The sequence below is a fragment of the Pteropus vampyrus genome, unplaced genomic scaffold (genome assembly GCF_000151845.1).
Source record: "Pteropus vampyrus isolate Shadow unplaced genomic scaffold, Pvam_2.0 Scaffold300, whole genome shotgun sequence".
Taxonomy (NCBI): domain Eukaryota; kingdom Metazoa; phylum Chordata; class Mammalia; order Chiroptera; family Pteropodidae; genus Pteropus; species Pteropus vampyrus.
This window is the reverse complement of record NW_011889081.1, coordinates 2,529,508-2,550,860: the sequence shown is the minus strand read 5'-3', so window position 1 is coordinate 2,550,860 and position 21,353 is coordinate 2,529,508. Positions and strand designations below refer to the sequence as shown.

The 21,353-nt window shown below is 49.2% G+C and overlaps 1 protein-coding gene and 2 long non-coding RNA genes across 3 annotated transcripts in view; 2 read left to right on the top strand and 1 right to left on the bottom strand.

The window, feature by feature from the left end:
* Positions 1-19,653, bottom strand: part of PDPK1 (3-phosphoinositide dependent protein kinase 1) — a 74,124-nt gene extending 54,471 nt beyond the window's left edge. Inside the window, exon 1 of the mRNA XM_011376612.2 lies at positions 19,528-19,653. Coding sequence (XP_011374914.1) covers positions 19,528-19,551 — 24 coding nt within the window. The 5' untranslated portion in view covers positions 19,552-19,653. The remainder of the gene's footprint in view (positions 1-19,527) is intronic.
* LOC105303142 lies at positions 1,069-3,148 on the top strand. The gene is made up of 2 exons (XR_002776547.1): positions 1,069-1,209; positions 2,483-3,148. It is a non-coding gene; the product is annotated as an uncharacterized LOC105303142 (long non-coding RNA).
* Positions 19,654-19,834: 181 nt separating the features above from the next.
* LOC111730056 overlaps positions 19,835-21,353 on the top strand; it is a 3,100-nt gene continuing 1,581 nt past the window's right edge. Inside the window, exon 1 of the long non-coding RNA XR_002776544.1 lies at positions 19,835-20,099. This is a non-coding gene — a long non-coding RNA (uncharacterized LOC111730056). The remainder of the gene's footprint in view (positions 20,100-21,353) is intronic.

Genomic DNA, 21,353 nt, shown 5'->3' with positions numbered 1-21,353 from the left:
ACATATTTAAAAAGTCTCCAGAAAAGATCTTCAAAGGAGAGCACTGTTCCTTAAAAAATGTAGGTTTACACCAGAGCTAGGCTAGGCCAGCCCCACATTCAGATGCCACTCAGGTAGGCACCCACAACCTCTGCCAGTTCCCAGACTCCATGGCAGAACCTGACACAAAAGACTCTGTGACAACAAGCGATACCTAGATACCTACTGATAAGGAAGCAAAACGCTACAGGATAAAACCTGCTCACTTGCCCTCTGATACCCATCCACACGTTGAGGAAGGTAAGCATCACAGAAAATGCCCAGGTCACTTGAGCAGGTGAGAAAAGAGACAGGAAGTGTCATGAGCACTGAGATTTAAAGGACAGGAAGTGTGTTTTGTTGTTACTGGTGGTATTTGCTGGGGTGGCAGAGAGTGAGTGAGAAATGAATCAGGCAGAAACAGCCACAGAGATGGCATTGCAGAGATGCCTTTCTTTCTGCAAAATTCAAACATCTAATGTGCGGCTTTGTGTACACACATTTGGATGTAGAGGAGTCCAAGTTTGATCCCTGGGCAGTCCCAAAAACACCTGGGCAGCCCAGATGTGCCACCATACCAAAGCTCCTTCCTCAAGTGAGCGCCTGTGTCTATTCCACGAGCAATGAGACTGAGAACAAGCAACAGGCTCGGACTTGGGGCTGCCCCAACATGGGGCTCATTCTGGGATCTGCCATGGCTATGCTACAGTTTGTTAGACAAACTCCACCACCATGTATTCCCAGTCTTACAAAGTTTGGGACCCTTGATGCATGTTCTAGCCCAGTGGTTCTAAAGTGGGGCGATTCTACCCCCGTCCCCAAAGGGATCCATAGCAATATCTGGAGACATTTTGGGTTGTCATAAGGGGAAGAGAGAAAGTATTACTGGCATCTAGTGGGTAGGGGCAGGGATGCTGTAACACCCTACAATGAACAGGACAGGCCCCACAACAAAGGAGGATCAGGCCTAAAAGTCCACAGTTTCTGGTTGAAGTCCTGCTCTATCCTCATGGCTTTGACACTGCTGTTTCCAAACGCCAGCCTTTGACATTTCACTTTCTATAAGATTGGGAGGAGAAGCGACTGAGCGCACTGACCTGCTTGCAGCCTTGCAACCCGTCCTGGAACAGCTGCTCCCGTGGGGTTCCCTCCCTCTCTTTCCGAAGGAGCCCCTCCCCACCCCCACAGCAGGTAAAAGGCATTAAGACAATCCTGGGGCTCATGTTCTTAGCATTGTACCCTGTGGGTGGTCCAGGATTGAGATCTTGGGTAGAGAAACACTGTGTTCTGCATACTTCACATAGCCTGTCACAAGATAAAAGTTGGAGCCCAGGTTTTTCCCACCTGTAAACATTAATGCTAACTCTTACCTTTACAAGGTGCCTGGCAAGTTTACCCAGCCCCAAAGCATAATTCCTGTGAGAGGTTTAAAGGCGCTTAAAATAAGCCTCTCCTTTAAGGGACACATGCCACCTTACCATAAATTAACAAACTAATTAGCCACCTTCCTTTGTGTTGGCAGCTGGCTGAAACCATCCGCATGCTCTGTGGGTACAGAATGCTCTGGACCTGCAGCAGAGCCAGGCCTGCTTTGGTTTGGGGGCCACAGTCAGAGGAGAGAACAGGGTGGGTGTGGAGGTACGGGAGGGTGGGAAGGTGGTCCCGGGGCCAGGCTGAGAGAGGGCAGGGAGAGGATGCTAGCAGCACCCACACTGCACAACCACCATCCCCCTCCACCGAGAATTCCAGGGCTCCCCGCATCACCCCAGGAACCTCTCTAGCCTCCCTGCCCCGCTCAGCAGGCGCATTTGGCTCATTGTCACAGCTCACAGCACATCCCACAGCTCCATGTCACAGTCCTGGGAGGGTCGAGGGGAGCTCCGAGGCCTCTAACTCGCCCAGCGCAGACAACTCAGATTGTGAAATGACTTCTCGAAGTACTCCTGACTCTACAAAGCCACGGTTTTTCTGTTATTTCATAAAAATATAGGCTCTCCTTTTACTCGTCACAGTGTCTTAAAGGAGGTAAGCTACTACAGTATTAACCCCATCTACTGAAAAAACATGGCCACTGTGCCAGCCAGGGTTCAGGGACATGACCTACCTAAGGCAGACGTGGTCCCTGCCCCTAGGAAGCTACATCCTAATGGGGCGACGGGCCTGATGACACTCACAGAACTGGTGGTTAAAGCTGTGAGGGTGACCGTGGCCGAGATGGCTGAGTGCCGGGGCTACAGAGCAGACCCCTGGCTGCTGTGGGGCCGGAGTGTGGGTTGGCAGGCGGCTCGGAGGGAGCGGCCTCAGGTGGAACGGGCAGAGGGCTGCAGCACTGTCCAGGGGACGGTGACGGAGGCTCGGATGGTGCTGAGATGGCAGGGAGGGAAATACGTACAGAAAGTAAAATGTAATAAGAGCTAATCATGCATCATGCGTTTTATAGTTTCACTTTCCCCTAATGTTTCAGATTCAAAGTAGAGCAGCCTTCATGAGTCAGAAAGAAAGACCAGCCATTCTGAAGTCAACATCCAAGTAAGAAGAGAAAGAACTCTGGAGTTTGGACATGGCACGAAGCATTGACGTCAGACACACCACACACCTGCTTTTCCATCACACGCTTTATGTGAAATGGCAGGGACTCCACCAGCACCTCACAGGAGCCTCAGTGATTTGAGGCAAATGCAGAGAGCTCAAAACCACGCTGCTTCATCCGCTTCCTCAACACAGGTTCACTGAGCACCTACTATGTGCCACCCATGCTTCCGGTCACTGGAGAGACCAAAGACCAAAACCGAGCCCGTGCCCTCACGAAACCCACATTCTTGTGGGGCAGCTAGATCCCCTCAAAACCAAAACCCAGGGACACATTACAGTGTGTCGGGTGATGATAATTGCTGAGAAAAATACAGCAGCGAAGGCAGACATGGGTATCTGGTGTGGAGTGGTGCAAATTCAAACAATCAGAGAAGCCCTCACTGGGAAAGTGACATTGGAGCAAGGACCTAGGGAGGTGGTGAAAACCCTAAAGTCGGCTGGAGACAGCTTTCCTGGTAGAAGACTGGCCAGAGCAAAGGCCTCAAGGCAGGAGCAGCTCTAGACTCACAGCTGCCAAGCTTGGCCCACAGCACAGGCCACTTCCAGACAAAACCCCTGGCAGGGACCCTGACAACCCAAAACACTCCTTCTGAGCACCTCTAACCACAGGACTGGGAGCCTGAGAAATAGGGCTGCCCATGAGGACTCAGGTGCCTCTTGCACCAGAGTCTGACGTCAGCCTAACCCAGGAGGTACTCTCCAGCATCAGCCCTAGGCTCCGAGATGCTGGCCATCAGACAGACCACTGCTGCTCCAAAATCGTCCTGGCGGTGTCCCCTCTCAACCAGCCTTCTGGGTGCAATGATACAGGAACTCCTCAGGGGTAGCCTCCCTCCTTGGTGAAATTCTGCGATTTCCTTCCTGCCTCGGCCACACTCGCCAGCCAAGCGCCTCAGCCCAAGCCCAGTCTCAGGGCCTCTGCCTGATGGACATGTTTACAGGAAGAGTTGATACGGTGCTCATGTTTTCCCTTCCCAGGCATAACTCACTGGCACAGGTATTTTAATGAATAATTTTACTTCTGCAGTTCAAGAAAATGATGTTTGCAACTTTACCTTGTAAAGCATTTTTTAAGCATCAACTATGAAATGAAAGGCCAGAGAAAAAAAGCCCTCTTCCTGTGTGAAAGTCCAAAAGTTTGTTTGTACCACAGATGTTCCCCTAAACGGCTAATTTTTTAACATTCTGAGGCAGTGATTAAGCTGCACGAACAGCCAGGATCCGGAGGACACCTGCTGACCAGCAGCCACGTGTGGGGTGGGGGCCTGGTCAAGCTCCCGGGGCACTCCCTCCACCCTGCCACCTCAGCCCTGTGGGGGCAGCAGAGCCCAGGGAGCCCAGGCATCCCGGAGCTGGCAGGTGAGTCATTCCCTCCCAGCACAGCCCAATCAGCTGGCCACCCACTTAGTGACCCAAAATTATTGTAAGTAAATACTTATGGTTACTCAATAGCTTCTGTAGAAACATAAAGCAACAAAAACCCTAGGTGTGCCTGTCCATTATCTGTCTCCCTCACAAAATGGAGCTGGTCACAGAGACGTTCTCAACAACATGGCCCTCTGCCTGGTCCTGCGGACACCAAGTCACCATGAGAGTTATGATCGCAGACCTGTCCTAAACACACACACGCACACCGCCGCACCCCAAATCCAAGTGCCTTATACACAAGGGAAGTCTGGGAGCTGTGGCCTGCCTAGCGAACAGCTTCACATTAGTGTCCTCACCCCCGTGGCTCCCGATGGCCAAAGCCCCACATCAATGCCGCTCCTTTCCCTCCAGGAGCTTCCCACGGGCTGTGCCCCAGACCTCATTCTTCCCCTATCACTTCTCAGGATGAGACCCCATCCGTCTCCCCACCTCACCTCTCAGGATAGGACCCCTTCTGTGCTTCCCTCTTCCTACCTCCTGTGCACCGACAGGATGAGCTTCTATAACCACATCGCTGCTGAGAACAAGGGAACGCGTGCCCTTGGCACAGCTCTACCAAGAACAGGGAAGGATGGCTGTTCTCAATGAACTTGACTAGGAGACTCAGCCATCGACATCGGCCCCTTTGGGGTCTCCGGAAAAGTGGGTCTCGCCATGTCCCCACAATTCCACTCACCATAAACCTCCTATACCTGTCAGTGTGTTGTGACGAATCGGTAAGTGGGAATGTCACCTGCTGTGCTTGCCCCACCTTTGCAGGGCAGGCACACAAGGTTTTGGGATTTCGGCCAAGACTACAACCAGCCCTTCGCAACAGCATCTCTGATAGGAAGCCAATCCCAAGTTTTAAACCACTGACTTCCAAACGAACTTGTAAAAATACAGTCCATGTGTAAACTGGGCATTTTCTGTAGGCTTCAATTTGTCTCACAGTTTGTATGTAAGACCTTAAGAGTCTCAACTTCTTTGCCTTTTTCCGTACTGAGTTCAGCAGCCTCCTCTTACAAGCAGAAATTCTCAAGGGAAAATTACTTTGAAATCAAATTACATTTTCATACCCACCAAAAGCATATCACGGCTCAATTTAACTATGTATTACCTTGCTTAGCCACTAAGAGTTAGGAAAACATCGGCATCAACACATCCAGTATCCAACATTCAGAGCTGCTAAAGATAACAAACATTTGATTGACAAATATATTAAAATGCAAGTGAATCTGGGGCAAAGGAAACAAATGACCCTTGGATTTTTTTTCCCGCTACCATTGAGTCTCACTAAGGAGACACCTTGCCACCTCCAAGTTACAGACAAAAGCTTCCCTAACCCTCAGGAGACTAACTGCCAGGTAGACGAAAGCTGATTTTTAAGGTACAGAGCCATATGTTCTTGAAGAACACCTTGCAGTCCTTAATTATCGGGCAGCATGACAGAGTTGCACTGGGCAGATGAGGAAGTGGAGAGGTGAGACAACTTGCCCAGGTTTCAGGAGGCCACTGCAGGTGCCTGGGGGAGAAGCCACAGCAGGCGGCCAGAGGCGGCTTCCCAGGGCACCAACAAAGGAGATGGGACCAACTGAAGAAGAGCTTTCTCCTCCAAAATACTTTGAAGGGGTTGTATTAGGATGGAAGACTCATGGTTTTTCCTCCTCTGTTTTGAAATGTAGTTTAAAACACTTGACGATAATAGATGATTTCTCCATTCATCCCTCCAACAGGCAGTCACTGAACACCTACCAAATGCCCAATCCTGCCTGAGCTTGGGGACTAGGTGAAGAGCAGACAGCGTCTGAGTCAGCGCCAGGAGGCCAAGGAATCGAATTTGGGGGAAGAGAGTTGACTGATATTCCTCGGATCCTCCTGGATCTTTATCTGCCCCTGCATCTCTATCGCTTTAGTAAGAATAAAATGGAAATTGAGCAAGAATTTCATATGAAGACTGAGCTTGGGGAGTTTGAAGCTAGATTCAGGGTCCTTACCATAAGAAACAGTCTTTCACCTGAGGGGGAGCCCTTTGATCTGCACCAAGATCAAGGATTCAAAGCTGGGGGCCTACCACCCCATATTTGAACAATCTCAACTGGATTCATTAAACATGTCTTGGCTCTTAAAATGAGTTTTTAAAATTTCTGAAAATCTGCTGAAGAAGAATCTAATTCCAGGCTATCACAAGTATAAACAGATCCAAAAGCTTAATCAATAGTTACTAAACTGTGCATACCTTTTGTGTGTGAACTAGTAACACAGCCTCGGGTAGACAGTTACAGTTATAGGGACCAGCAGAGAAGGAACTCTTAGAATGGGCACTCTGCCCCTCAATAGCCATCTGACCTTGAACAAGTTATGTCACCTCTGTGGCACAGACCCTTTACCTCCTGGTCAGAGATAAGGAGAACAGGAATGCCCCAAGCTTTAAAGAGTTAAGCTACACAAAAACACTCAAGCTGAGCAGGAGGGGGCTTTCTAAGAACACTTTTACAGTTAACACAGAAGACACGGTCCACCAGGTGTTATCAGATGATAAAATAAAAACTTCAAGCCCTTACCAAATGCTGTTTATTCACCTGTGAGCAAATCTGAATTAAATATATACTGTATCAGGAGGCTGAATTCGAACTGTGAGTCAGACTGAACAATATAGGAAGGCTGTGCTCTCTGTTACACCAGCAGAGGAATCGAGATAAAAAACCAGGGCCTTGTACAGTCAAGATGCTGTCCACGCAGCTTAAGGCTCCAGCCAGCAAGAGAAACGATCCCCAACTCAAAAAGCTAAGTTGCCTTTAAGTGCCGCCAGAGCGGAGTGGACTCTGGAGCCCTGAACACACCCCAGACCCGGGGAACATCTCCCTCTAGGACCCTACATAAAAGGGGAGGTAGGCTGCCACCAAATCTGACCAGCTCGTCCCCAAAGGGACCTGACACTGCTCTCAGGTCAGCTGTGCTCACTGGCAAAGAACACTCTGGTAAGAACCTTGCTCACCCCAACAAATCCTACGAAGCTAGGCCCAACACAGAGAACCAGGTGGAGGGCGGGACGGCAACACTGCTGCCTGCCCCGCGCCCCAGACTTCCACCAGGAAGAACAACTGTGGCGGAGCAGCGAAACCGAGGACCCAAGCTCTAGCGCTGTGACGTAACTGAAACTAGGGGTAACCGCGGGTGAGCCACTCTCTCTCTCAGCCGTAATTTACTTTTCTATTAGACGAGGCTAATAACATCGCCATACTCCTTGAGGGCTGCAGGGAGCGAGCGACAGACATGAAGGCGCTTTGTGACGTATGCTCTGTGCTCACTGGGCAGACCCAGAGTGGCTACTGAGTGCCGAGGTGGTGGGAGGGCATTCTGGGGCCCAGGCTCCTCCGTGCCTGTGCTCCTAACACAGACCGTGCCACATGCGGTGCCCACCCTGGCCTCCGTCTGTGGACAGAAGGGAAGTTGGCCCCCAAGAGACAAGCAGGCCCCAATGCTCTTGTGTGCAGTGCAGCACATAGCAAAATGCAATTATCCTACTCAGCATGGAACCGCACAGAGGGGCTGAAGCTCCAGGTGGGTGGCTGGCTGGATTCAAACGAACACCAGAGTAAGACTGTTCATACTGTTCCAATGAGCAAGGTGGAGAAAGGACAAAAAGGGAGAGGACGCATTCAGTGGGTGACCCCACCCCACAGTGGCCACCTAATCTGTCCTCCCACTCTCTCCTCCAGCCCCTTGGAGGCTCTCGCCCAGCAAGAGGCAGGTTAGACGGGCTGAAAACACAAGGTCAGGCTGCCAGCAGCCTGCAGTCTAGTCCTCAGCCGGAACTGATTGTAGGTCTCGGGAAACACCGTGTCTCTGCGCTTTACTAACCTGTACCATTGACATTAACTTCGCACGTATCACCGCAAACATACTATGAAATGCTGAAGTACAAGATTTCCCTTCGTGGACACTGAAGCTCTGCTCACTTCCTGCACGTTGGAACTCCCTGATGGTATGCTTTACACACCATGAACTCGGCTAAAGCGAACCTCATGATGCAGGCTACCTCTGGACCGGAGGGCAGAAGATTATAATCAGGAGGGTCCCTCAGAGGGCTTCTAAGAACCTAGCAAATCCCTCTGTGAACATAACACATAGGAGTTCGTGTTATGTTCATGCTTTAAATTCTCCATATAATTATATACATCCCTTACAGATACAACTTTATTATCACTGCGCAAAATAAAATGAATGAAATGCCATTTCTCTCTACTTCTAAAAAAAGTAACATTTCAGTGCTTTACTGTTTGCTACACATTCTAATGAGCATCTTACATGTGTTATTATGGTTAGTCCTCAAAACAATTCTTGCTGTGAAAACCACTGGCACCCCTTCTACAGATGGGGACACTGAGGCACAGAAAAGGTCCTTTTCCACACTCACACTCCCATCAGGGAAGTCATATTCCAGCTCAATGCTCTTAACCCTTCTCGGTTAGCAGAGGGTGCGTCTGATGCTGGTACTCCGTGTCAGCCAGGGACCGAGGAAGTGGGAACCCCAACTGGCAGGACCTTCCTGGGAAGCATTTAGCAATCACTGCCGTATCACACCTTAGGCTCACGCCCTTCCGACCTGGCATAGTCCTCTGTACAGAATCCAGCCAAGACAGTCAGAAATTCGGAAGATTTACATTACGAAAACACTCAGTAAGAAATAACTCCGAACAACTGAAAATGGCCTCATGTAAATGCCACCAACAGGACAATGGCTACTCCTGGTTCACCCAGATAGGCAGCCGCTGGAAGTGCAGTGTGAAAGAAATACCTAGGCAAAAACGTGTAGTGAAAACAGCAGGGAAAGACAAAACTGTCAGGTATGGAACAGAGGTCCCAATCTGCTTAAAGGAAGAATGAAAGGAAACAATGATGACCTCCGGGTGAAGGAGAGGCAGATCTTCCAGTTGGTTCCCTGTACCTATTAGCCTTGATAGCTGCAAAGGACAAAGGACAAAGTCAGACGTGGGCAGGGCCAGCAGACACAGCAGGGGAGCTTCCTGCTGATGGGTGCCTCTGAGGGGCCATATCAGTGGCCCACAGACCTTTTGACTTTCCATCCAGGTTCACCAGACCTTCACTCAGGAAGGACTCTCAGATGTATAAGGAGTAGCTGCTCACGAGCAGATGAAGAAACTAGTAGCTTTTAGATGCAAATCCTACGTGAGGGGCAGAAATCATGAACTACCAGCGGGGGTCCAGCATGGAAATCCTATTTCTGCTTTTCAAACCTGTCCTCCAGGAGCTTACATCAGAAAAACAGCAGCACTTCAAAGATAATCCATTCAGTCCAGAAGATTTCATATGCATTGAAAGCTTTACTCAGCCAAACCTATTAGTCAGAAAACATATCGTCAGGCTCTTGCCTTCTGTTTTGATAATTTTAACATATTAAAGTAGACAACCAAAAGAAAACTGAGTTGCTAACCTAAAGTCACGTTAATTATATAGCACTTAAAATAGGAACCTTTCCTGGGGAATTACATTCCTTTGGCAGTCCTTTTCCCCCACGATCAAGGTTGGTAATCTGAGGGACGCCTAACTTGTTCCAAAGTACGTTATCTGGTAAGTGACATGATGAGGCCAGCAGGTGCTGAGTTCTTTCCCTCCTCATTCTCTCTCTCCAGCTTCCAGCCCCAGCTCCTTACAGAAAACCTCCCTGGGCCTCCAAGACTAAAAGGTCAAAAGCTAAAATAAAACCTATAGTACATGGGCAGTTCCAATGAAATGAGAGCCTTTCTCTGGGGTTCCAGCCCTACCAACCCTGCGCCCCTAGCACGCCCTACCCCTCTCCGGTCTCCTCTGCTGGGCTGGGGATCCTCAGTGTCTCCCAGTCCTCTGACTGCTGCAGCAGCCCGGCACCTTCCCCTACTGACACTGATCCAGTACCTCTGCCTTCTCCTTCTGCTGTGTATGCGTCCTTCAACCTCAGTGTGGACTGAGCTGCACACTGTCCTTACTGGCCAGTGGTTTGTGTACACCAGAGGGAACAGCACCTCCCCAGGCGAGACGCAAGATCCTTGAGAGCAGCACTGGGACCCGTGTGAACTTCCCTAAGTCCTTAACATGCCCTGGATTCTTTCTCCCTCCCCGCATCAGTGTTACCCACACATAAACATATACCCACAGTGATATGGACAACTGTTCTAATAACCCTAACAGGTTATCCTGTAAGAGAAATGTTAGATCAGTGTGGTCAGACTTTTGTTTTTTAATCTTCAGAAGCTCCTCTCCTTGAAATGAGATAAAAAACAAAACAAAACAAAAAACAGCCCCCAGAATGCCACTGGCCATCTAAATAAATGTCATCGTGCAGAAACACCCCTCCAGTAGTGTCAGTTCCTGTGGTTGGCAACACAGAAGAGAGCCCCAGCTTTTTCCTAACCAAGAATGCCTATCCTGACACCTGAAACAGCACCATAAACAGCTGTTCTCCCTTCTCGGGCCCCTTAGCTGCAAATTTTGAATAAAGAGTTTCTTACTGGGAACAATGATGGCCACTGAGACAGAGAGACTTTGTCCCAATGTTAACGGCCAACTCCCACAGTAAAACTTCATATCGTCAGCAGGCCAAGAAAGATCTATTTTGTCTAGTATGCCGTTCATCCACACCTCCACCGCTCACCAATTTAGAGTTCAGTACCAGAAACGAGGAAAGGAGGGGGAAGAAAAGGGAGGGCGGACAGCAGGGATAGACTTTATTTTGCCTTGCCTTAGCCAACTCCGAGCACCTGACAAGTGATTTCAGACTGGCCAGAGTCCTGGGATGGGCCCTCGACGCCCTGAGACCTATTTGTCCACTGCCAGGAGCCATCACCATCATTTCCTCCAAAGTGCTTTCAGCTTGTATCAGTGCCCTGTCTTTCTTCCTACTGGTCCCTTTTGCTGTGGTTGTGTGGGAAGCGGGTTGGTAGAGCGAATCAATAGATGGGTAGGTAAACTAACCAAACTCATGACTTTCCTGAACCGCTTATCTTCTGAGTTCCAGGCTAGAAGAAACTCTATACTCTATTCTTGCTTCAATCTAATAGCCTCAAAGTAACAACCCACAGATTAGTCTGTGACTCAAGGTAAAGGTCCTTAGGACAATAAACAACACTATCTTCATCTGAAAGAAAAAAGCTAGATGAGGACATATCAGAGCAGACCACCTACTCTCACACAACCAGATCAATCAAACCCCTCCTTGCCCCTGCACAGAAGCACCGAGAGACTGGGCACACGGGAAAATGCTCAGAGGGACATGGGCCCGCTCCTGACTGGAAACCAGTTCTATCAGTGAGTTGAGGCCCACATTGCACGTGAGAACATCTCTGTCCTTGCAGAGGTCCCAGGAGTGGCTGTTTCTGTAGAAAGTGGCTAGAACAGGTAAGCATGAAGGTCCTTCCAGAATAAAAATACTTGGTCATGCTATGACACACAAACAGCACGTATCAGAGAGCAGAACAGGGCCCTGGGCCTAAAACATGTCAATCGGCACTAATCTTGTTTCACCTCAACAGTGACAGTCAGTGGGTGTCGGGCACCCCTGACAGGATGCACCACCTCCCTGATGTTCTTCCTGAGCCCGTAATTCCACTCCTGTCAGCGAAATACATCAGACAAACCCAGACTGGGGGACAGTCCACGAAATACGTGACCACTACTCTTCTAAAGCTTCAAGTTCACGAAAAGCAACGAAGGACTGAAATTGTCCTAGGCCAGAGGAGACTAAGGGGCACGATGACTAAATGCAATGAGATTCCTGGATGAAATCCTAGAGCAGAAAAGAGAACGTTGGGGGTAAACATGCAAATCCCACACAGGTTTGCAGTTTAGTTCATACTGTGGTACCCATGTCAATTTCTTAGTTTTGACAGATGTGGTATGACTGTACAGGTGTTAACATGGGGGATAAGTGGGGATGGTATGATGCGAACCCTGTGTTGTCTTTATATCTAAAATTATTCCAAAATCAAGTTTATTGGAAAAATAAGTTTGTTTGGAGGCAATTTTGATAGATTTGAGCAAATTTAATATATCAGAAAACATTCTGTCGTTAAAAATCTGACTCAGAGTCACTGTTCAAGACTAATTTGAAAAACATAGGCCTACTGAAAGAAATAATACACTTGAAAGGAGGAAAACCGAACACAGAAAAAGGTTAGTATAAATTGCCTAATACCCCTAACCTTCTTTAGCTAGCACTGTCCTAAAGGCCTCCATGTTTGAAGCAGAGTAGGCAGGTCTCCTTGTGAGAGCACTAGCCAGGCACAGTCTGCCTGGTCCTCCCAGGATGGGGAACTGCCTCCCTCCTGGAACTTCCTCTACACTTAGCCACTTCCCTGCTCCCCTGACCTTTGGGCGCCCCTGCCAGGTGCACTCTCGGTCCAGGTTCTTCTGGCTCCTCTCTGGAGCAGCCCCACAAAGGCCAGCCACCCTTCCTGGCAGGGCACTGCTCTCCCCTTTAGGCACCAGTTGCAATGGCCATGCTATTGACAGTTTCCCTTCAGCCTGTGGAGCAGGGCGGTGGTTGGTGGGACTCACAGAGGAGTGAGAGCACATACAGGCTGTCACCCACCCATCGAGCTACAGGTTCAGCCTTTAACACCTAAGGATTCCTTCAGGCCATGAGTGTGGACCCTGTTCTGTTGATGCCTCTTCTAAACTGACCACCAGCCCATGCTCATCCCCTTCCACCCCAGAGACACAAAGTGCCAGCAGCTTCCGGACAGGGAAGTTTTCTAAAATTTTCTTTTCTTTTTTAAAGAGAGAGAAAGTTTAGATTATTAGTATTGATTCTTTTTTTTAGGAAATCAGAATGAAATGCATTCAGAATAAAATCTATATTTAGATGCACATCTTTAAAACTGTATATCTGATAATAACCAGCTACGTGCACACAATCAGTAGAGCTATAATTTTGACCAATGAGAAAAACCCACGAATGAAGAATGCCACAGTGCAGGAAGAAAAAATGAGCTAACAATGGGAAAAAAAGAGGGCAGTAAATGCTGAGCTTGTGCACTGAGGAAACAGTTTATTCTCTCAGCCTCCTGTCCAGTCTAAGTCACAAAGACTAAATGCTCACCCTCAAGGGAAAAAAGCCAGTTAATAATGACAGGACCTCCGAAATGTGTAGTTCTCAAGCTTCCTAACTTGCTAAGAAAGTTAGCTTGCTAATTTACTTGCTTCCCCAGGATCTAGCTGCTGTGTCTCCCCAGATCCTAAGTACATGGCTGAGCAGAGGCAATGCTGGGACAGGCAGTTTTCCCAAAGATTAGGCTGTTCCCATCATTTTCCAAAGGAAGTCCAGGCGGCACCGTCTGACAACCAGTGCCAGCACACTCCCATTCGCTCCTGCCCTCTTCCTAGGCTGCTGGCTCTCTCACTCACTATGCTCACTCTCTGTGCATCTGAGATAGGTGCACGGTGGGAAATCCGGAGACTATGTCGACTACTCAGAGAAAGAGTGCCGAGATCTCCCCACACCACCAGCAGCACAATCAATTAAAGAAGGTGGTGCCTCTGGCACCTGGGGCCTCAGACACCTGGGGGTGCAGCAGTGGCGCTGTCCTCAGCTGCACTCAACCACCCACCCAAGGAACATATGCCCTTCTTGGGATAGGACACTCTTAGAAATTAGAGAAAAGTTGAGCAAAAGCCTGGGAAAAGCCCTCACTGATCTTGCCTAAAGTGGCAAAGAAAGGTGTGCCAAAGGGACCACGGAGGAGGGGGACCATTTCCTCCACGGTCCCTCCATCACGAAGGAAAAGAAGCTTGGCTTCTGGTCACAGAAATTGCAAGGGGAATCTGGTCCTCAGCGACCTTCAAGCAACAGTCCTCCTGATGGGTAAACAACTGCCTTGGGAGGGCCTGCCTCCCGAGCAGGATCCGCATCACCCACGCTGCCGCTTCTACAGCTTAGGAACTCAGTGGTCCACGGCAGGCCATGCATGCCATGGCAGTGGTAGTGCCGATACAAAGAGACGTAGCCCAAAATACTGTATGCTTGATAGTACCATTTGGCTGATCCAGCTGTAAACCAACATTTAACCCAAAACTTCACAGGAAGAGCTGTCACAAAAAGGAGTCAATGGCTTCGAAATATAACCTTTCAAGGGTCAGGTAGATGGTATAACACACACAGAAAAGAATTATAAATTATATTTCCTTAAACAATGAAGTAAAACATGAGTCCATGTTTTTAACCCCCTGACTTCTTCCTACTTTGGAATGCTGTCGTATTGGGCAATAAACAAGCAACAGTTTAGGATCAGACCCTGCCCCCTTCAAACATACAGCTCCAAATAACAAGAGTCAGAATGCACATGCAAGATGCAGGAGAGTCTTGCTAATAGCAAAAATGATAAGACAGACAGTCGTGTGACAAATATACCACAGGAAACCCAGGTATGAGAACCAGGAGGAGAAAGCGTTCAAAACAGTAACAGAAGCTATCTAAAGACTCAAGGTTTAGAAAGACACGGACATAACTAGCTGCAGAAACTGTTTTAGAGAAACAGAACACTGAATATACAACAAAACCAGGTGCAGACCAGGGGTGGGGGGCACGAAGAAGCTGATTGGTCAGAAAAGGCTTCATAGCCACCAGAGGGTGGGGGTTTCCACAGAGGGGAATTTCTTCAGGCAAAGAGGAAGGACCTAAAGTAGAGAACCTGGCAGCCGAGAACATCTTGGACACTGTCCTGGGCTCTGCAGGCTGGGAAGGGAGGCCACACGGCAGGGGAGTCGGAGGAGGAACCCTCACTGCAGAGAAGCAAAGTGACAGGCCTGGGGAGGCAGGGGGAAGTCACAGGAGTGCTCGAACCTGGAGACCCACCAGCAAGCCCTCCTCATTTCCTCACTCTCCAGGAAAGGGGGAACTAAGAGGAGCACATGTCAATGTTTTCAGGCCCTCCAGGCCAGACTGCGTGATGAGAAGGCCGTGTGGCCGACCCCCTCCAGATGTAACTACTTCCTTCACTGCAGGACAGCATCCACAGCCATGCTACCACCCGGCACACCCACCGCACTTCAGATGGGGTTCAAGAGCAAGGTCTACAAGGTACACCTTTTCCCCTGGGTGGAGCAGAGTTCCCACGTCCTCTGCAGGCCCTGTCCTCCCAATTTCCTAGAAATTGGGAAGGAGAAAAGTTAACTCTTGGCCTCTTTTCCCACCGGTTTCCACTGCAGGTCAAAGGACTTTATGAAACATGAGTGAGGCTTTGAGCTTCCCCACAAATCTTATCAGCCTTCTCTGACAGCATCCAATATACAGCTGTCGCTTTTGAGATACAACTCCTGCTGCAGTAAAATTAATTCCAAAAGAGGAAAACAGGTTAGAGAATGAAACATTAACAATGGATTCATTGTAAAAGCTGAGCTTTCAACTGCATAAATTCCAACAGAAATACGGCCGAGACACACATGCAGCCATCTGCGCGCAGCCTCTCATCAGCCCTCTCCAACGTGGGCAGGCCTGCCACCAGCTCCACAAACATGCAGAGGACACGGACATCGGGAACCAAATTCTTGGCATCGAACCACACCTGTAAACTTTTTGATTCCCTACAGGCTGCAAGCTGATTTAAAGTTCAGTGGATAGTACAGAGGGCACGTGCTCCTGTCTGTGGATGGAGGAGGTCACTAGGCCACCAAGAACTATGTACCCACCACCTTCATCGGGCCCCTCACCAACACTCCAGATGGAAAGCACACTTGTTTTTCCTTCTATGAGTCGTGCTCCCAGGCACAGTCTGCTAATGTCAGACTTGTCCATCTTTTACACACTCACAGTTTGCAGTGCTGTCAGTTCTCGTTTCTGTGGAACTGTGTAATCTATTTAAACAGAAATCTGACTCGGTTGCTTTGATGAGAGAGTTCAAGCCCACAGACGGGAATCCTTTTTAACAATCTCTTTCCCTCTTAACACACTCAAAACAACTTGGAATTTCTTGGAGTAAAAATTTCAGTCTAAATCAGGAACATTTTCTAGACTAAAAGGATGGGGACAGATTTTGTGCAACATCAAGCACTGAAAACAGATTCCAAGAACCATCGTGAACCCAACAGGCCTTTCTCCTCTAAGACATTAGCATCAGAACTCGTTCACCACAAATTTTGGGGAAATGCACTCTGCCTGTTGATTCAGCTAGACAAGATCCATACCAAGTTCTCAATATTCAAATATCTGTTTCAAGGGCCTGGTGTCACACTGAACAAGTAAAAACTGTGATCCAGTTACAGAAGAATGCACTACTGAAAAGGCTTGAGTGATACTTGTCCAAAACTTAGTTTCCACACGGGCACTTCCTCCCCGGTGATCAGCCCTTTGAACTTGCCTTGAAAACAACTGCGCTCTGCTCCGCACCCCTACGGCCAGCTGTCATCACACGGAAGGCAAAAGCTGGCAAAAACCAGCCCTAGTCCTCGCACCTGCCGAGGATTTCATTTCTGCATCAAGCGTCTTCAGCAGCGGCTCTGAGCTCTAATCAAAGTACATTTCCACAGAAGACACCCCTCAAGACGGGACAAAGTAGAGTGCCAGGGAAGGCTCTCCACACGTCATCAACTCGAAAAGGACGAACCTTTCTAGCTCCTCTCATTTTTACAGCACTTCTCAGTTCATCACGCACTTTCCTCACCCACCCAAACCTCTCATCAGGTGGCTCAGGGAATGAGGACACAAAATCAAGGGGACACACTCAAGAGTCGCCTTTTCCTCCACCCCAAGCTGTGCTAAAGGCAGCCTAGAGGCCCAGATCTGCTTTAACAAACTGCCCCAAGCTTCTTTTCAGGCCCCTCATCTCTAAAGGCTGCTGCTGTGACTGATGCCTCTTAGGAAACATATGGTAGAAGAGCAGAACCTACACTCTCATCTCTCATTAGCATGGGGACCTCACCTCCCCATCTCTGGACTCAGCTCAGTAACTGCTGTAGGGGCGTCACGGGGGCAGAACTACATCACACTGCAGAAAGCCACATGAAGAGGAGCTACCCAGAAGAAAGAGTGAAAATCAGAACCCACTTCTTTCCACGTTCTCTGCTTTCCTCACTACCTTCACACACAGATGCAGCCACCTCTGCCAACACAGAGCCACCCTAGAGCTGCAGGGAGCCACTCTCCCTCATGACCAATTTTACCTTTAACACAATCATCGCATAGTTCTCTTTCCCAAAGGGAGGATTCCAAGCCTCATCCGTTCAGAATATCAGCCTTCAAATGAGGATGAACCAGAGCCTCTTTCCAAACAGCTGCTTTCTGACAGCGTGAGGCTGAAACAGGCTCCAAGGGTCACACAGTTCAGCCATCTGCCCAAGGAAATAAATAAGCAGGCTGTCCTTCCATGTGAAGATGTCCCTCCTGCTTCCAGCACAGTCAGGACATTCAGGCGCAACCCCAGGGAAGACATCATGGGCACTGGCCCCGAGGACTTCCTTAGACTGAGTCCTGTGCTGACATGCCCAGAAGACCATCCCTCTGGGCACTCCTCATGTGAGGGCAGAGCTGCACCCAGGCCTCTGCCATCACTCGAATGCACTCTATTTACCAGGCAGGTACTTAACCTCTCTGCACCTCAGTTTCTACACCTGTAAAATGGGAACACCTACCTCACACTAAGTTGACAATAGCCAAGCAACAAGTGAGGGCTATCCAGCCAAGCCTCTGCCTGCCTTTTAAAGGAAGTGCCCAATCAATGGTATTACAGCCTGTAGCCTACCTTACTATGAAGCTAGGCTAGCAAATTTTCAGATTTCACAGCTCACACTGCTCCCCCTGTTGGCTGTACACACTTCAAGAAATGGGAAAATTATCACTGGGACAGGGGATTTTCAAACAGTGCCACCTTAAAATACTAGACTTGAACTGCAAACTCATTCGAACCCCGCAAACCTGTCTTCAGGTGAAAAATCCAACATTAGGGACGCCTCTGCCATTACTGATGGGAAATGTGGCATATTCTCACATATGTAAACGTGGAGGAATCTAGCTCAAGACCCAAAAACCCCATCCTTCTCACTTCATGACGGGACCACTAGCCTTTATCTGTAATTCATTGTTTTTCATTGGATCCCAACATTTCTACAGTTAAAAGCTGCCTCATGCAAAGTAAACTCCAGATGTCAAATGTCCATCCCATGGAACTACCAAGATTATGTTTAGAAAATATGCTCTCTTCCTCTTCCAATGGAATCCATCGAAGTACACACCTTACATTGCAACAGCATCACTGTGCAAAAGTTCATTCTACAAACATCCAGGATCATCATGAGTCTCGGCCTCCACTGAGCTCCATCAAGCCTCCTAATTTGTGTTTTTGTGCGTTAGCCCAGGCAACTCCAGGGTAGTCATACATGTTGCAATAGTCAACGACATCCCTTTTGCCTTTCACCATTTTTCTCAATTGAACTGATCCTCCTTCTCCTAGACTTTGGATTATCATTCATCTCTACAAACTGGAGTTCTTAACCTGAAGTTCAGAGTGAGCCGCAGAACATTCAAGAGCTTCCTGAAGTAATTACAAAATTCAGTGTAGCTGTGCCTTTTTTCAGGAGAGGACTCATACCTCCTATCGGATTCTCAAAGGGGCTCACGACCCCCAAAAGAGATTAAGAATAGCTACCCAAAGCTGTATGCTGGAAAATAAGAGATCAAGTACATTTCATGGATCTTCCATCATAGAAGGGATTTATTTTCTTTTTGAACCAAACTTCACAAGCTGTCTAGTTAACCTTCCATCACCCACTTCTACCTTTTTACAGGGTAGAAACCCTAAATCATCTTCCCAAGAATCCAGAACATAAAAACACCAGTGATTCTTTTAGCATAATATTTAACCCAACAAGTGCTTTTTCTTTTTCTCTTCCCTTAAAAATCTCTCCTCCTTGTCATACTCCTTTCCCCACTGCGGTGGGTTCCAGCCCAGCCGCCTAGGCGCTTTCTACAGCACCGATACCAGTGCCCGAGTGGAGTCTCTAGGCAGGAAAAGCAACCGCCGATCCGGGAGAGGACTGTCTCAGGATCCATTTAGAAGGCCCGGAGCATCAGGTGCTCTGAGCAAGAGCTCGCACCTCCTGTTTCTGCTGCGGGCGGAGACACCGGGACCCGGTTACAGGTGAAGGCCCTGGCGGTTTTCTGAAAACAGAACCAAAGGTAACCCCGGAGGCTCCAGGCCGCGCCGCGCAGCGCCGACAACAAACTTTCCAAACACTTCCACCGCGACAGGCCGGTGACACCTCCCCGTCTCCCCCACCTCCGCGCGCCTGTCAGCGCCCCCGCCGGGGGCACCCTCCGCACCCTCCGCACCGGGCCCCCGCTCTCTGGAGGCTTAGTGACGTCCCCACGGCGCCCGCGGTCCTCCGCCTGGCCTCCCGGCCCCAGGTGAGGCACCGCCCGGCCCTCAGAACCCCAGGCCGCCCCGCCTTGCCGAGCCCGGGCGGTAGTCGCGCTCGGAGGAGTGACGGGCCGGCGCGTGTGGGAGGCCGCCTCGTACTCACCAGCTGGCTGGTGGTTCTGGCCATGAGCCCCGCGTCGGTCGGGCGCCTATCCCGCAGCGCCGCGCGGTTCCGCGCCTCCTCAACGTCCTCCTCCCCGAGGCTGAGCCCCAGCAATGGCCGCCCTCGCCCTGCGCCCGCCCCGCTGTTCTCAGGCCCCGGCGGCGCCCCGCCCCCGCGCGGTGCTGGGCGGGACTTCCGCCACCCTGCCGCCTCCGCCCGCGCCCATTGACAGATCCCTCCGTCGCTCCGCCGCGGTCCTCCTCTGCCCCGCCGGCGCCCCCGATCCGCATTTCCGGGTTGGGGCCCGGCAGGCGGGATCCGCCCGGTCCCGCCTCGGGGCGGGGGGACTTGACTCGAGCCAATCCTAGGGTCGCAGGGCGGGATTGGGGCGAGCTGTCACGCGAAGCTCCCAGACGGGGAAACTGAGGCTAGCAGTGGCCGGGCCGGCCAAGGTCACACCTGAAGCTGAGGCGGGGCTGGGCCCTAACCCGCTGCTTGGACTCCGAAGCCGTGCTCTACGTGAACACCGAGAGACCAAATTTTACAAGTTACAAACCTAAGTAGTGTTCACGGTAAGAAATTTAGGCTATCAAGTCATATTCATGAGGCAGAAAATCTTATCTGATCCAGACTAATAGTCCCAGGGACACCTTCAGAATCTTCCTTTGCTTATAATTTTCGTTTTGTACTTGATGATGATGATGACGATGTTCAATTTTTTTGGTAGTTGTCGATGATGATGATGTTAGTAGAGGTTTTTCTTAGTTGTGGGAAAACACATAAGATTTACCAACTTATCCATTTTAGTGTACGGTTCAGTGGCATTAAGTACATTCCCATTATTGTTCTATAATGATATTCTTTAGATAAAACTAGAATCAACTTTGTTACTTGAAGTTTTGCATATTTTTAAATAATCTTTTTTCCATTTTCAAAAGAAATACCAACTTATTTTTTAAATAATAATTTAGACAATAAAGACGTAACAATAAAATAAATGAACCATTCGTTACTCACTGGCCACAATTAATTATTAGATAGCAGAGAGCCCCTCACATTTACTCAGCACTTACTCTAAGAAATTTTCGTGCCTAATCTCATTTACTCTAAACGAACTTCTCAGCTATTGCCCAACTATTCAGATGAGGAAGTTGAGACCTGGTGCAGTTCTGTAACTTGCCCTAAGTGCCATAGTGGCAGAACCAGCTTCTCTGTATCCACATGCCAGAGGCTATTCTTGGACCATTAGGCTATAGAGCTTCTGTTTGAGCGTCTGGCCTTCCAGTCCTCTGCACATTTACTTACTTTAAAAAACAATAAAAAGGCAGGTGTAACCTGTCCCCCAGAATGGCTCACGCTACTTTGATACTCTCTTTATTCACTTAACACTGTATCGTCCCGTATGCTGTACAGCTCTCCTGACATCTGATTGCGGTCATCCTCACTTGTAAGGGCCTCAGAGGACTCCACTGGAGGAAGCCTATAGCTTATATATCCAAGTATTGGTCAAGCACTCTCTTAACTAACACTGATGTAGTTTCTGGAATTCTTCCCCAGAAGTCCCTGCACTTAAATCCAGGCATATCCTTAGGATAAATTCTTCACAGGTGAAACTACTCAGTCCAAGTGCAAGTGTCCCTCTCAGGACTTCCATGCTGAGTTACATGCTGCCAATCACCTATTACCGACCCTTCTCCAGACACTCTCACTCTCAGTGAACACAAAGACAAGCTCAAGGTAGATGCTGGCTCTTGTCACTACACCAAGCCACATCCAACATTTGGAACTTTGGGAACATTAACCTACATCATAACCCCTACTATCTA